A 13,798-nucleotide genomic window follows, 5' to 3' on the forward strand; every position below is an offset into this window, starting at 1 on the left:
TTGACGCATTCTAAATTTGGTAGCAGTGCGGCCGCTAGTGTACCCCGGCTTTAATAGACAAAGCCTCGTGTTCCAGACTTGACCTTTCTCCTTTGTCCCTCGGATACATACATTTCCACCAAGCGTCTTCTCTCAGTTCTGGGAAACTTTTGATCTTCACTACACCCATTGATTGCACACGTTGAAGGCATTCTTCTTCTAAACCACTCCTGAGATACTCACTCCCAATACTCACTCCCACGAGAAGACAGATAGGCCTCTGACGGCCGGTTCATCTCGACGGATCAATCTTGAGAGCCCTGCATACCAAAGCACATCCAAAATGCCTGCCCCGTCTCTAGTCGACCTCTGCACAAAAGCATGCGTTAAGAACGTCCGCAGTAAGCCGCGGCCCCCCTCATCCTTTCTTATACCCCTCTAACACACCCCTCAGGCCTCATAGACGTCGGCTCCTTCGAGTACTGGCAAATCCGCACCGTCTTGCAACGCGTCGAGTCTCCCGAACAACTCCACCAAATCGAGCAAAACTCCCCTCAGCTTCTAGGTGAAGATGCCGAGCTTTGGCAAGCCTTCATCGCAAAACACATTCCCAACTGGCAGACCAAGAACTACCGGCCCAAGAACCCGACGAAATGGTACGAGGTTTATTGCAAATACAAGAAGGAGCAGAAGGAGGAGATCGCGCGCGATGAGGCGATCCTGCGCACCTCCATGATGGGCCTGCAGAAGGCGCGGGAGACGAACGTTAGCAAGATTGTGGACCTGAAGATGCTGCCCAAGATGCCGCGGGATCCGCGTATGATGGCTAACAATGGCGGGGTGCCGCTGAAGGGGAAGAGTCTGTTTCGGAAGGAGGCCCCGAGTAGCCTGAACTGGACGAGTGGTAGTAAGACGAAGATGACAAATGGGAAGAGCGTGTTGACTAGAGCGAGGAGGGAAGCGAAGGAGATAAGCCAGATGGGCAAGCTGGCGAAGCCGACCCATCGGTTGGCCCTGGGACATGTGCAGAAGGCGCCCGCGGGCATGGTTAAGGAATACAGGACTGCGGCGCAGCCCGCCATTAAGATTCTGTCGAAGAAGAGTGGTGCAAGTGGTCTTAGCATCTCTGGCGGGGTGACGGGACCGTCGTTAGAGGAGAGGGAGAGGAAATTGAGGGCGGCGATGGGGAGTGGCTCAGGGGCCGGAACGAATGCTACCATGGTCGGCTCCTCGGATGAGGAAGACTTCATCGTCGACGACGACGACGATGACCTATTCGACGAAACGCCAAAGACTCAAGCCAGACCAGCATCTTCTTCGCGAGTCTCGAGCTCGAGACCTTCAGACCTCAGCTCCAAAGCAAGACCAGCAGGCCCAGCCTCCTCTCCACCGGCCAGATCGAGAGGCGCAACGTCACCGCAGCCAAAGCCTATGATGGCGCCGAGACGGAAAGCAGAAGTCGACATCTTCAACCGTGGAGCTAAGAAACGCAGGACTGGATAGACAATGAATGAATCCGGTCGGATATAGTGATTTCCGGTAAGGGGGGCATCTAGGGGGGGCAATTGGGAATTTTTTCAGCGAGGCGTTCGTTGGTGCATACACACATTATGGCTTGGCATTTCTTGGGCTGGTATGGTGGACGCTATTGCATCGTACTTGGAGACAGGTTATAGTAGGTAGTCATGTCATGTCTTTTCAAATTCTGCTCGCTCGAAACGGTCATTCATCTCTTGTCTAAATAAAGCACTCCCTCCTGCCTTTCCAGTAAGTAAGTAAGTACTTTGTATGTTGGAATTTGACCCTACAGCCCACGCAGCCAGCAACTGACAAAAGAAAAGCTCAAATCAAAGGTAGAAGAGAAGAGGCACTAGCAACATCAAATGCATCAGATGCATCATATCACATATAACACAGCCCATTACATATAGCCCAGCCCAGCACACAACCTCCTCTCCTCTCAGCTCCCTCCCTCGCAAGACAGCAGAATCAGCACAAAAAGTAGTGAAAAAAAAAAAGGAATTGGCTCTGCCATCTACCAAGGTACCCCCCGTACCCTCCTCGCGAAAAAAAAAACACAAAAGTCATCATCAATCAATGGTGAAGAGGGCTGCTCACTCAGACCATTTCCTTTTTCCTTCCGTGCAAGGAGGCCGGCCAACCAATCAATCCGGTTTCCAGTCTGTAAGCTCATCCAACACAAGCGCAGCGTAATGCGTGGAAGTAAATGCGTGGAACGCCAGCCAGCACCGTCCTTGTCTCTGGCGGGAGGTAAGTGATATGCAAGTAAGCAAGCAAGCAAGTAAGCTGCCGCGGGCCAATTCACAGAGAGAGAAAGAGCCCACATGCGCGCGCAGAGAACTTGTGTGTTGGGGGAGGGGAGGTGAAATACAATGCGAGAGAAGAGAAAGGCTATGCAAGGCAAGGTGTATCATTGAGAAAAGCCGTGGGTCAACAATCAAATCCCGTAAAAACCCGTGTTTGTCTTAATAACTGCCCCATCTGCCCTGTGTTGCGTCCCAGCCGCCCAACTATGCCCCTATGTCACCACATCGAGTCGCACGTTGTCGCTTTACGTTTCGAGATTTGGGACATCGATTGAGTGGGATAGTCGAGACGTCGAATTGCGTGTTTTTAAATTGAGTGATGCGCAACCCAGGTAGGTAGGGAGGGTCAAAAAAAAAAGGTATCGAAGACCGAACTTGACTTGACGGGTTACAGGAAGGGCGAGGAGGCAGCAGCGTCGCCGCCACGCAGCGCAAGCACCAAATGCAGCGTCGCGCCACCGACCAGAGCGTAGTCCGTCGCCGTCTTATCGTCCGCCCTGCTCATCGAAGGCATTATCAGTCCTTGTATGCAGATATCCCCCAACGCTGTGAATACCTCTCTGTGTGTGTTCCTGGTGTCCGAAGTGGTGATTATTGATCTATATGATGGCGGGGTAGCGGGGAGCCTGGGCCCCGCTCCCGATCTCCGAACAGAAGGGGAGGGAAGGGTGAGGAAAAGCAACGTACATCTGCTTGCCGCCGTAGATCAGGCGCTGTTGAACGGGGGGGATTCCCTCCTTCTCCTCGACTTTCTCCTTGATCTGCGAGACCTGCGCGCGCGCGTTAGCTAGGTAGCTGAGCCGCGAAAACCTCCCAGACTCCCGTCTCCCGAGCTGGGAAGGAGAGGTGGAAGACCGCACCTTGTAGTCGCCCTCGATATCGAGCTCGATCTCCTTGCCGGTGAGCGTGCGAACCTTGATCTGCATTTTGACGGTGTTTTCGGGGTCAGAAGGATGGGTTTCGGTGGTAGAGGTGCAACAGCGTGAGCGTAGTGAGGTTAGGTTGCTGCGTTCAAGTCCTCCTCTGATTCCTTTGACTCTGGCGGGTTGGTGTGGCTTATCGATAAGAATGGTGGTTGCCGCCGGAGAATATCAAATCCGAAGTTACTGAGTCAAGTTTACGCTAGTGTGGGGAAGTCATGAGCAATGTTCAGGATTCGCTTTAACAGGTAGGGGCGCTAGGGTGCACGGACCACTTTCTGGGAGACGTATATTCATTCTATTGTGCTGTAGGGAACTTCCGAGAGGATACATCCATTTCTCCTAAGAATCTCTTCCCTCATCCTTCTCTCAGCTAATCTCATCTTCATGAAGGTGAATAAATATACTGACAATTCAGCAGCGGCCGAACAGCCTATCCACCTATCCACTGGCTCACCCATCACAATATATGCATATGCATGTCCGGTACGGCTAGCAACTATGCAATCCAGAACATACAAAAAAGCATACCTCAAAAGCCTTTTGGATTTAGTCATTGGATAGTACATTCATCCAACACCAGTTATACCAGCTGGAACGGATTTCATTCCTCCCACCAGACTCTCTCAAGACTCAAAGGTCTAAACTAAACACCCCATGTCTTACCCACAGCCTTATCGCTCATTCTCCTTTCGCTCGCCCTACTCCCCTTCTTCGCCTCCGTCTTCGCAGGCAGCAGCTCAAAGCTCCGCGCAAACGTCGCCGTCATATGCGCAATTGCTTTGGTCATGATGATCCACGCGCCCACGTCGACATTGCTCGCATTGTCCCCGACGCCATGGTAGTTGACGTCGTACCACACGCCGGCCTGCCCGCCAAACATGGCCTGCTCTTCCACCGTCTTGACGCCCTCGGCGCCGCAGCAGATGCCGCCCGTGGCTACCCCCGCGTCCAGAAATGGCCCATAGTCTGATCTTCCGTCAAATGGGACTTGAGTGAAGTTCTGCCCCATCTCCTCTGTGAAGAAACGCTGGAACTCGAGCTCCGCCTCACCGCTGCCTGAGGGCCCGGCTTCCTCAAAGGCCGACCCGTCGCCGTCGTAGATCTGGAAGGCATAGTTGGGGGACGCCATCATGTCGAAATCGAGCATGAGCCGGATCTTGTCGAGCTCGGATTGGGGTTGCGCGGAGACGTAGTAGGTGGCACCTAACAAGCCGGACTCTTCGGCTGTCCACCAGGAGAAGCGGACCGCATTGTTCACGGTGAAGTTGGTAAGGTGGATAGCAACTTCCAGAATGGAGATAGTGCCAGAGCCATTGTCGTTGATACCGGGGCCTAAGAAAGAAACTTGTCAGTACGAACTATTGTCTGGGATAAAGACAGAGGGAGCGCACTTACCAGCAGCAACCGAATCAGAGTGGCCCGAGATATGAATAACATTATCATGGTCTCCCTCGATCGTCTCCGCCACGATATTATTCGTAGTGATATTTCTCGTCTTCGTCGAGAAACTCGCAACAACCTGTTCTCCAGCATTGAGTCTCGCAACCAAGGCCAGACCCTCCGCTTCCGTAATGCCAGCGGTAGGCACATACGGTCCGCCGGTACCGACTAGGATCTGTAACGAGTAGCCCTCGAGCGTGCCGACGTCGTTGTTGTACACGATCATGCCGACGGCACCCGATAGATAGGCGTTGTGGGCCTTGATGCCAGACTGGCAGTCACCGCGGAGGACGAGGGCGATTTTACCCGCCGTGTCAGCTGGGAAGTCGGCCTATTTTCCATCAACCTCGGTTTTTCTTACTCGACACACTAGGCCTACACGATACGCCAAGATGAAAGAACCAGAGAGGTAAGACTTACAAGCTCACAAGCTAAAGCAGCAACCACAAAGACAGGCGCGCTCACGTTTCCGGCGGGCGCCAAATCCACCGCAAACGCCTCCGTGCTCACGCCGCCCAGACTCAACGTGGCGCCGGCACCGATGGACAGCCCGAAAGGCTGCAAGTAGTACGTGTAGTAGTCCTTGTACTGGTCCAGGATGCCGGTGATCCAGGCAACGGTGTTCTCGTGGCCCGGGGAGCCGATGATGCGGTTGCGGCCCGGAGTCGCGTAGGCGATGCCCTCGAGGGTCTTTGCTTTGGCAAGGAGAGCCGAGCGGGTCATCAGGCGACGGAGTTTGTTCTACGTTTTCGTCAGACTTGTCTCTTGGAGAAAGGGACTCTCACTGATAGGACAGGGCAAGTTGGAACTTACAGACTCGACCAACGGCTTCGCAGCACGAAGCTCGACATCGTGAGGCGAGACCGAAACGGCAGCAGAGCTAGCCGTCGCAAATGCAAGCACCGCAGCGCCGAGGGATTGCGAGAACCGCATGATCAAGTACAAGCAAGTACGAGCAAGTACGAGCGGCCGGGACGCCTGGATGATCAGGAGAATGAGCCGGGTATGGTAATGTACCGTGCTGCAAAAAAAGCCAAAGACGATAGACGATAGACCAAAACAACCATGACAGGTAGGTTAGGTACCTCCTGGATCTTCTTATACTTACCTCCCTACAGCCAGCCCACCCTCGGAAACAATAGTACCGGAATCAGGAAGCAACCCAGCGCGCAGAAAAATACATCTAATCGCACAAGCTGCACCAGGTGAAAGGTGCAGGTGCAGGAGCAGGTGCAGGAGCAGGTGCAGGAGCTAAACAAGCAAATGATAAGAGTTCTGCCGAGCGCTGCTTATGTTCTCTTGATTGAGCTTGTTTATTTGTCGAGGATCCACTCGCTCGCTCGAGAGGGAAGGAGCTAAGGCATTAGATTGGGGCAGGCAGGCAGGCAGGTAGGCAGGCAGGCAGGTGGGGCCTGGCCTTGGCGCATGCCCGGGTGGGTGGCCACTCATTGGGCTTATCGGCTTGCGGGCTGGGAGGCGGGCTGGTTTTGGTGGTCTAGTTGGAACTTGGAAGGAGGAAGGAGGAACTTGGAAGGAGGAACTTGGAAGGAAGAACTTGGAAGGAAGAACTTGAAGGAAGAACTGACTGAGGGACTTGATAGGAAAGGAAAGGGAAGTGGAGGGAAGGGTTTGTTGGCGGGACCTGCAGCATGCAGAGAGGGCAGGGCAGGGCAGGGCAGCAGCATCCAGGCAAGGGGGAGTTGGGCGTTGGCCTGGATTGTTTTGATATGAATGGAGTATTGGTTGTTGGCCGTGCATGCATACAGTATGCACCGACCATCCATCGCGGCGAAATCATCATCATCAATTCATATATTCATATTGTCTACGGAGCCAACAGTTATATCTATCCCGCACTTCCTATCCCTTCATCTCTTCCGCCTTCCTCTCCGCCCGGAAATATCAACCAGATCGCCATCGAAACACCTTACCTACCTACCTACCTACCCACCTACCTACCTAGACCTACGTCCCCGGCACCTTCGTCACAAACCTCACGAGATGGCTCGCAAACAGACCCGTATTGGCACTCTGCGCCGCCAGACTCGCCCCGTTGCGATCGACCATGCTCACGGCCCCGACGGTGTTGAGCCCGTAGACAAAGACCGACGAGCCGGCGTAGGACTGGCCGGCGCCACCGCCCGAGTCGATGCCGAAGATCTGGGTCTGGCAGTACTCGTTGTAGACGCTTGCCGTGTGGTCGGAGCAGGCTGTGAAGATGCAGAAGAATGAATGGCTGGGTCAGCCCTGCCCGGCCAGCAAGCATCTTGATTAGGAAAGAGGGGTTTCATGGGCAGGAAATAGATAGAAATAGATGAAAGTATGTTGGATACGGAACGGATATGATGAGGAGGATGAGGATGAGGAGGAGAAAAAAAGAGGGGGTTGGAGAGGGCGATAAAAGAAAGAGAGAGAAAAAGAGGAAAAAAGCTGGGCTTAGCTTACTAAGAGAGTAGTTATTAAAGAACGAGTACAGACCGGCGCCGTAGATGAGGATGCTTGCCGAGTTCAAGACGCGGAGGCCCCAGGACAGGTAACAGTTGTCGCCCTTCCCAGCGCAGGAGACAGAGAAGTTCGGGTCGTTGCGGTCGGCGATGGCAGGGAACGGGACGGTGGCCTTGGGTGCTGGCTGATAGTAGCTGTCGGCGGGTTAATGACAGGAACATGCGCTCGTGGAGGAACAAGCAAGCAAGAGATGACGACGTACGGAGTCTCGGTCTGAATGAAACCCATGAAGATATTCTTCGTGTTGCTGAACTGATACTGGTAGAGCGTGTGATGCTCGACCGCCGTGCCGATGGTGTCATCAGTCAGCAGCGTCCCCGACTCCGAGAAGTAGAAGCTAACAGCCACAAGTTCCCAGTCGTACTCTCAACGGAAAGTCCGCGACCAGCGTAGGCCGAAATGCGGGTGTTCTTGTTCTCGGCATCATCTAGGTCGTGATCAGCAGTCCACAACCATACGTTTTCCATGTACAGTCCGGTTCCGATATTAGCAACTCGCATTGATTGGAAAGCAGCGATGCAGTTGGCATTGGGCTGGGCGGCGGTGATTGCGCATTGGGATGTCTGGAGATTGCTGCCTTTGAACCCGGCGATACGGGTATGGACATCCCACATTCCCGACGGAGTTGCAGCTGGGGAGGCAAGATTCCACTGGATGAGGATAGCTCCGGCGGCAGCACCCTGAGTAGAAATAATCATATCCGACCATTCGACCACGCCAGTTTGACCACTCGCAGCTCCGACTCGGACAACAGGCACCGGGTTGTTGATATTGGAGAAGAACGGGCCAGAGCCCATGATTGTAGGGTAAGACTCTCCGACAATCCTGGCTCCGGGAGGGATCGTGATTGAAGTAGTGATCTTGTATACCCCGTAATCGAAGTATATGATCTTGCCTGCCGAGGTGGCAGAATATAGGAGGTTTTGGATGATGGTAGTGTCGTCGGTGACTCCATCACCCTTGGCACCTGCAGCCCGAACGCTGTAGAAGTCAGCCGAGGGAGTTTTGTCGTACTGAGGCTTAGAGCGTGTATAGTATCTAGTACTCTTCAACAGAGAGGCCGGGCGGACGAAGGAAGAAACCGGGCTCATCGCCTTGTTGGGGCCAGTCGGCGAGTAAACGTTGCCTTGGACCCAGCCGGCGACGGTGATAGTACCCGAAGAACCTGCTAAAGATGTGGACGAGGGACCGTTGACGGCAACCGGGACGTTAGAGAAGATGACATTCTCGAGTGCGAGACTGCCACCTCCGTTCGGGAGCGATGTGCTGGATCGTGCAGAGGCGATACCCACCCGGGTGTTACTAAATGTGCTGTCGATGACTACTACCGATCCCACCTGTTGGCCTTGAGATCCGGTATTTGACATGTCGATGCCGACTCCACAGTTATTAATGGAAAGACCCATGTATGTCCAGCTCCAGTCCCAGATTTGGTAGATAGCCGTGGCAGAGCTGTGATATCGTTAGCGTGTACTACCTATCGGCCATCCCGCGGAACATATGTCTCTCATACTTATAGAACGTCAAATTTCGGGACGTAAACTGCTGAGATCCGACTTCCATAGCATGGTCACCGCCATAGAAGATCAGATCATTCATGAATCCACCAGATCCTGCCCGCCAGGCCTGTTAGCAACGTCTCCAAGATCGGAGGCACCTGTAACCGACCATTTTCAATGAAGACGCCCTGGTGCTTGTTCCCACTGGCGGTGCTCATCTTAAAGACACAGTTCTGGAGACTGGTCGCTTGAGCAGTCGGCCAATGAATACCTCTGGCAAGGGCTGCGGCAGGTTGAGATGTCATATCGAACACCAAATTTCTGACTTGACGGTAGAATACGTTTGTAGTGCCATACGCGGGCTCAGAAGACAGGTATGGATCGCCGTCTACGAGAGCAATGCCGCTGAAGCTGGCGGTCGCCTTCAACACGGCCATTTGACCTGGGTTGGGGTTTCCGATGAGGTTGGTCATGTAGAAGGGGACAATCGGGGCCGAAATCAGGTACGTTCCCGCGGGGAAGTACACGGTGGCGGGCGAGATGGTGCTGGACTGGCATCCGACGCCTGGAGTTCCTGGTCTGCATCGAGAGCCGGCAGCGATAGCTGCGTTGATGGCCGCTGTATCATCTGTAACTCCATCACCTAGAAGTGTTCAGCAACATCCCTGACATTCGGAGGAGATACACGAACCCTTTGCGCCGAAGGACTTGACGTTGCGGAAGACTTGGTAGGTAGCAGGACTGGCATTGAAAGGGGCAACGCCGCGCTTGGTGATCCATTCAAGCCAGAAGCTCTTCCCATCCTGTCCCACGACTTCGGCCACCATGCCGATAGCGAGCAGCAAGGAGAAGACGAATTTCATCTTCGTGGTGCGTTGGAATGGCGAAGTTTTAGATTTTAGTTTGGGAAAGGGAAGATCAATATGTAAGGACAGCGTGTGGTTTGAGAGGGTGAAGAAAGTGAATGTGGAGACGTCGGGTCATCTTTCAGAGAGAGGAAGTGACTGAATTCAAGAATGAATGTATGTGTGTATGCACGAAGATAGGGTGTAGGGGTACGGGTGATGGGAGGAGGGCGAGAGAGAAGGCAAGACACGACGGGATGGTCGTGATGAGGCCAAAGGACGTGTGGAAAGGTCAGGAGTCACATTTCACCCAAAAGCAGTAGCCGAGATGGGCCTGGCATATCCAGATCTAACATATTGAACAGAACGAACGCAGGGCGGTCATAAACCACGAATTAACAAACTAACTTGGAAACGGTGGCGGCGGGCTGAACAGCCACTGCGAGGGCAAAGACGACGACGCAAACAGAAGAAGTGACTTTGCAAAAAAAAAAAAAAAAAAAAAAAAAAAAAAAAAACAACGTCTGACGGTCCGATGAGTGCAGTGCAGCTGACAAGTACTGAGATAGATCATAGATACCTCCACCTGCTGTACCGCTCATCTGATCTGACCGATCAGGCCAATCTCAGGGGTAAAAGTGACCGGCAGAGGGAGATGCGGGGAAGGGAAATCTTGACAATCATGAAGCTATTCCCAATTACGCTTCTCGGCTTATTGTCCCGAGCGAAGGGTGGAGTGACGAGCCCAGTGGTGGCGTTGATGGGCGGGCTGAGGTCTGAGGTCTGAGAACTGATAACTGGCCGACAAGCCAACCCGCATTCTCGCCCGTCCAGGAGAAGGAAAAGGAGAAGTTGAAGGGGGTCGGATGAGCTTCAATTCAATGCAAGAAGACAGCGTCGGCGACGGCATGACCATGACCGTGACCTTGACCATGACCAGAGAGGTCTCAGGAGCAAGTCTCAACAGTCTCAAATCAAAGACATGGCCGCCAAGGGCCAAGGTTACGTCTTGTCACGGGACTTCGCATAGGTGAAGACCAACAGATGCTCCAATGCCAAATCAGACATCAACATCTCTTTCACATACTCCGTATATTCGTACATCGGCAGCTACCTTACCACGCCCTCATTCTTCACATCTTTGAATTTCAAGCCCACATATTTCGACATGTTATCTTCAGCGGTATCAAGAAAGTCTGGCTTAATCATTAAGAAGAAAAGAACATAACCGGTTACAATGTGAGTGGTCGATCAGACAATGGCAACAGCCGTTATCCACGCTGATCTATATTCCAAAGCTGGCCCAGTCTTCCTCCGGTCTCAATTTCGTGAAACAAGAAGCTCAGGTCTTGATCTGCCGGGACCTTCCACTCCGTCAAGACGGCCCGTGGGAATTTGTACTCCTTCCACATTCGGAGCCCCTTTTTGTCGAAAAAGGCTCTTTCACGCCGCAGAAGGGCCAGTGCGGATACGTTCTTACCGTAGTCTATTTTCGCGCTGCTGCTGCGTTGAGATCCGCTTAGAGCTTCGAAGTCTTTTATTGATTCCCGAACCCGCATGATGGATTCCCGAAACATACCGTCGACCATCCACCATTCCCGGGAGATGGGTTTGTTGGTAGGAGGTCTTGGCCGCGAACTCGGTGTCTTTGGCCCGCTCGATTCCTGGGCTCGGCGAGCATTTCGTGTTGAAAGCTCTACAGCCTCTCTCTGTTTGGCCCTCTCTCGTTCATCTTCTTTTTCCCAAAACGATTTGATCTTGGCGTGCTTCGTCCTATAATATACAATCCAACTCTGCAATTTCCATTTACGACAGAGTGGGCCTTTCGCTGCAATATCCGCCTCGATCTCAACCAGCAGTTCCACCGAGGTCTTGCGACCCACCCCTTCAAGCTCCCAGTACTTGGCCAGGATGGTCGGAAACTTATCTTCGAACATGAGCTTCTCTTGTGTTGCGATCTTCCTCATATTCCACTTCGAAAATTCTGCGGCGAGGGCTTCCTCGTCGTCTGCAACGCACTGGCGGATGGACATCTGGACCAGGACGTCCAGCATCCGGAGCTCCGGGACGGTTTGCATTTGCGGCATGGTGAACTCTCGTGTCTTCGAATACCGAATGTGATTTGAGAATTGGTAACTGACTTTTCTGCTTTCTGTAAACTCGATGAATTTGGGCTCGCTGGCTGGGTATGAATTGGAGACATGGTGCATCCGTGGAGGGGAGATCTTATAATAGAATCGAAGCAATAAGCCCGCGGCTCCAATTATTCATACGCTACATCATCTGATTCAATGAACAGCCAAGCTTGCTCTGAATGTCCTCAGCAGATCATCCGCCTTCAGTGCTGACTTGTTCACCACGAAGAGTAACGAACGACATTGATTCGGCCACTTTCGTCAAGGCATCGGCCGGCTATACACACTTTCGCAATAGATATAAGCTGGATAGTATACAGTAGAAACCAGGTTTGAAATATAATTTTCAGTACTAGTATGCTACCTGCCTCGGGCTTTGCAAGTTAGATATATCTTGCATTGAGAGAGGACCGCTCACGGAAATGGCTAGCGGATCAGATATTTAAGGTATTTAGGAGATGACAGCTTACTCAAAACTCATTCACGCGATCGGATTATCAGCTATTTTTCAAGGTATGATACTTGTGCGGTTTGCTCTTGGCTTACTAGGAGATCAAGGACTTCAGTCTTTCTTTCTACTAGCTGCTGGTCACAGATTGTTAGATCAAACAAGGTAAGTGAAATAAATCCTTTGGATGATTAGATTCTTGATCAGAGATTTAGATTTTTTTTTTCTTTTCGGAAAATGCAAAATTTAGAGAAAGAATGTCGGTTTGCAAGTCGGTATAGTGCAGTCGTGGGAATGTGTGAATAAGAGGATAGCTTGCCTTGTTGGCCCATGGCTATGAGTATCTATCACGTGACCGGGTCACATATTCAGCACTCTTTTTTGTTTTATAGACAAGTGGATGTTCCTCCTTGAGCAAAACGCCACGCATATACATTCGATTTCACGACGAATCTCACCCTCTCCCTCTCTTACTATCTCTCTATACAGTTCTTCTTTATATGAGATTTGTACTACGTGAAGCCTGATTCCCTCCATGATATTCACTTTACTTCTTTGAATGCAAAGGCAGGAAGACGACTGGCAACCTCATTTTCTGTTGGAAAGCGCGGCTCAGACTAGCGCCAGGTGTGTTTAAGCTAAGCCTCGCTCCTCCTCTTGAATCAACACCAGCTCTCTCTCTCACTCTCCCGGTTTCTTCTGAGCCCTTGATTATCCTACGACTCTTGGTCAACCGCGATCGAATATGCCCCCTCCGGATCCTCTGAGACACACCTTCGCTGTGCTTCCTTTGATGAAATCCGAAGTTCATCCTAGTCCGTCAGGTCTGGCATCAGAGCCAAGCAGCCCTGCCTATGCAGCGGTTTACCGGCATACTTTTGGCAAACACAAACACAAGACGCTGCAAGAGATCGAGGCATGTGATCTGCCCTACATAGAATGGTTGCGAGGTAGCTATATGGCAAAGAACTCTAGGGATTTGCAGAAAGCTCTGCAAGCATATGACGCGGCTAAAGTTCCACGATCCCCAGCGAGTCTGCCCCATATGACCGAGTCACAAGCCTCTCCTGCCTCCCAGAAGAGCGCAGCTGGAAACAAGCGGAAAATGCCACCCCAGAGCGACGAACAGCCTCGCAAGAAATACGTTCTTGATTTTGGGTTGAACCGTGGCAGAGCCTTGTCCGATGTTCCCGACGAATATGTTGAGAATCTCCGAGAGCGTATTCGAAGCGGGACCTTCACGCCAAAGCCGGCACTCGTCGCTGCCTTGAAGGACCATAAACCATCCAAGGCCGCCTTCAAGCCTACTTGGACGCCACCCGAGCTTTCCCAGGCCTCGCCGGTATTCCAAGACGACACATTTGGCGACTTGTGGATAGGATACGTGGATGCTCAGAGGTTCTTCGGGCTGAATTCGGATCACTTCGTTTTGTTGCCGTACGCGGATCCTCCAAGGTTCTTCGGGCTGAAATCGGATCACTTCGCTGTATTGCCGAGGGCAGAGGCAAGCAAAAGCTCGAACTTTAAGGGCAAATACTGGCTGTATCACGTCTATGATATCTTCATGTGGCATGTTTCGAAGGATGCCGCTGACAAAGCACTCAAAGCCTTTCTCGCGTGTTACCAAGATCGAGTAGAGGATGTCTGGGCCAGCATGGGGCTTGGTGCGGGGCTTTGTTAACCCGGATCAGATCATG

The 13,798-nt window shown here is 52.3% G+C and overlaps 6 protein-coding genes across 6 annotated transcripts; 2 read left to right on the forward strand and 4 right to left on the reverse strand.

The window, feature by feature from the left end:
- Window positions 1–322: 322 nt before the first annotated feature.
- On the forward strand, window positions 323–1,482 carry L3040_006375 (uncharacterized protein; the record flags this gene model as incomplete). The annotated part of the gene is made up of 2 exons (XM_007289160.1): window positions 323–380; window positions 434–1,482. 2 exons carry the CDS (start codon window positions 323–325, stop codon window positions 1,480–1,482), a joined length of 1,107 nt encoding a protein of 368 aa, XP_007289222.1.
- Window positions 1,483–2,694: 1,212 nt separating this feature from the next.
- Window positions 2,695–3,232, reverse strand: L3040_006376 (uncharacterized protein; the record flags this gene model as incomplete). The annotated part of the gene is made up of 3 exons (XM_007289161.2): window positions 2,695–2,803; window positions 2,994–3,076; window positions 3,167–3,232. 3 exons carry the CDS (start codon window positions 3,230–3,232, stop codon window positions 2,695–2,697), a joined length of 258 nt encoding a protein of 85 aa, XP_007289223.1.
- A 640-nt stretch (window positions 3,233–3,872) lies between these two features.
- Window positions 3,873–5,602, reverse strand: L3040_006377 (uncharacterized protein; the record flags this gene model as incomplete). Its single annotated transcript, XM_007289162.2, has 4 exons — window positions 3,873–4,561; window positions 4,625–5,000; window positions 5,090–5,410; window positions 5,483–5,602. 4 exons carry the CDS (start codon window positions 5,600–5,602, stop codon window positions 3,873–3,875), a joined length of 1,506 nt encoding a protein of 501 aa, XP_007289224.2.
- A 1,032-nt stretch (window positions 5,603–6,634) lies between these two features.
- Window positions 6,635–9,536, reverse strand: L3040_006378 (uncharacterized protein; the record flags this gene model as incomplete). Its single annotated transcript, XM_066154086.1, has 7 exons — window positions 6,635–6,879; window positions 7,115–7,308; window positions 7,377–7,511; window positions 7,646–8,626; window positions 8,688–8,787; window positions 8,843–9,316; window positions 9,365–9,536. 7 exons carry the CDS (start codon window positions 9,534–9,536, stop codon window positions 6,635–6,637), a joined length of 2,301 nt encoding a protein of 766 aa, XP_066011073.1.
- A 1,253-nt stretch (window positions 9,537–10,789) lies between these two features.
- On the reverse strand, window positions 10,790–11,605 carry L3040_006379 (uncharacterized protein; the record flags this gene model as incomplete). The annotated part of the gene is made up of 1 exon (XM_007289164.2): window positions 10,790–11,605. The coding sequence occupies one exon, from the start codon at window positions 11,603–11,605 to the stop codon at window positions 10,790–10,792; it is 816 nt and encodes a 271-aa protein (XP_007289226.2).
- A 1,241-nt stretch (window positions 11,606–12,846) lies between these two features.
- Window positions 12,847–13,782, forward strand: L3040_006380 (uncharacterized protein; the record flags this gene model as incomplete). The annotated part of the gene is made up of 1 exon (XM_007289165.2): window positions 12,847–13,782. The coding sequence occupies one exon, from the start codon at window positions 12,847–12,849 to the stop codon at window positions 13,780–13,782; it is 936 nt and encodes a 311-aa protein (XP_007289227.2).
- Between the last annotated feature and the right edge of the window lie 16 nt (window positions 13,783–13,798).

This window comes from Drepanopeziza brunnea, assembly GCF_022702325.1.
Source record: "Drepanopeziza brunnea f. sp. 'multigermtubi' strain 214-2 chromosome Unknown ctg11, whole genome shotgun sequence".
Classification (NCBI taxonomy): domain Eukaryota; kingdom Fungi; phylum Ascomycota; class Leotiomycetes; order Helotiales; family Drepanopezizaceae; genus Drepanopeziza; species Drepanopeziza brunnea.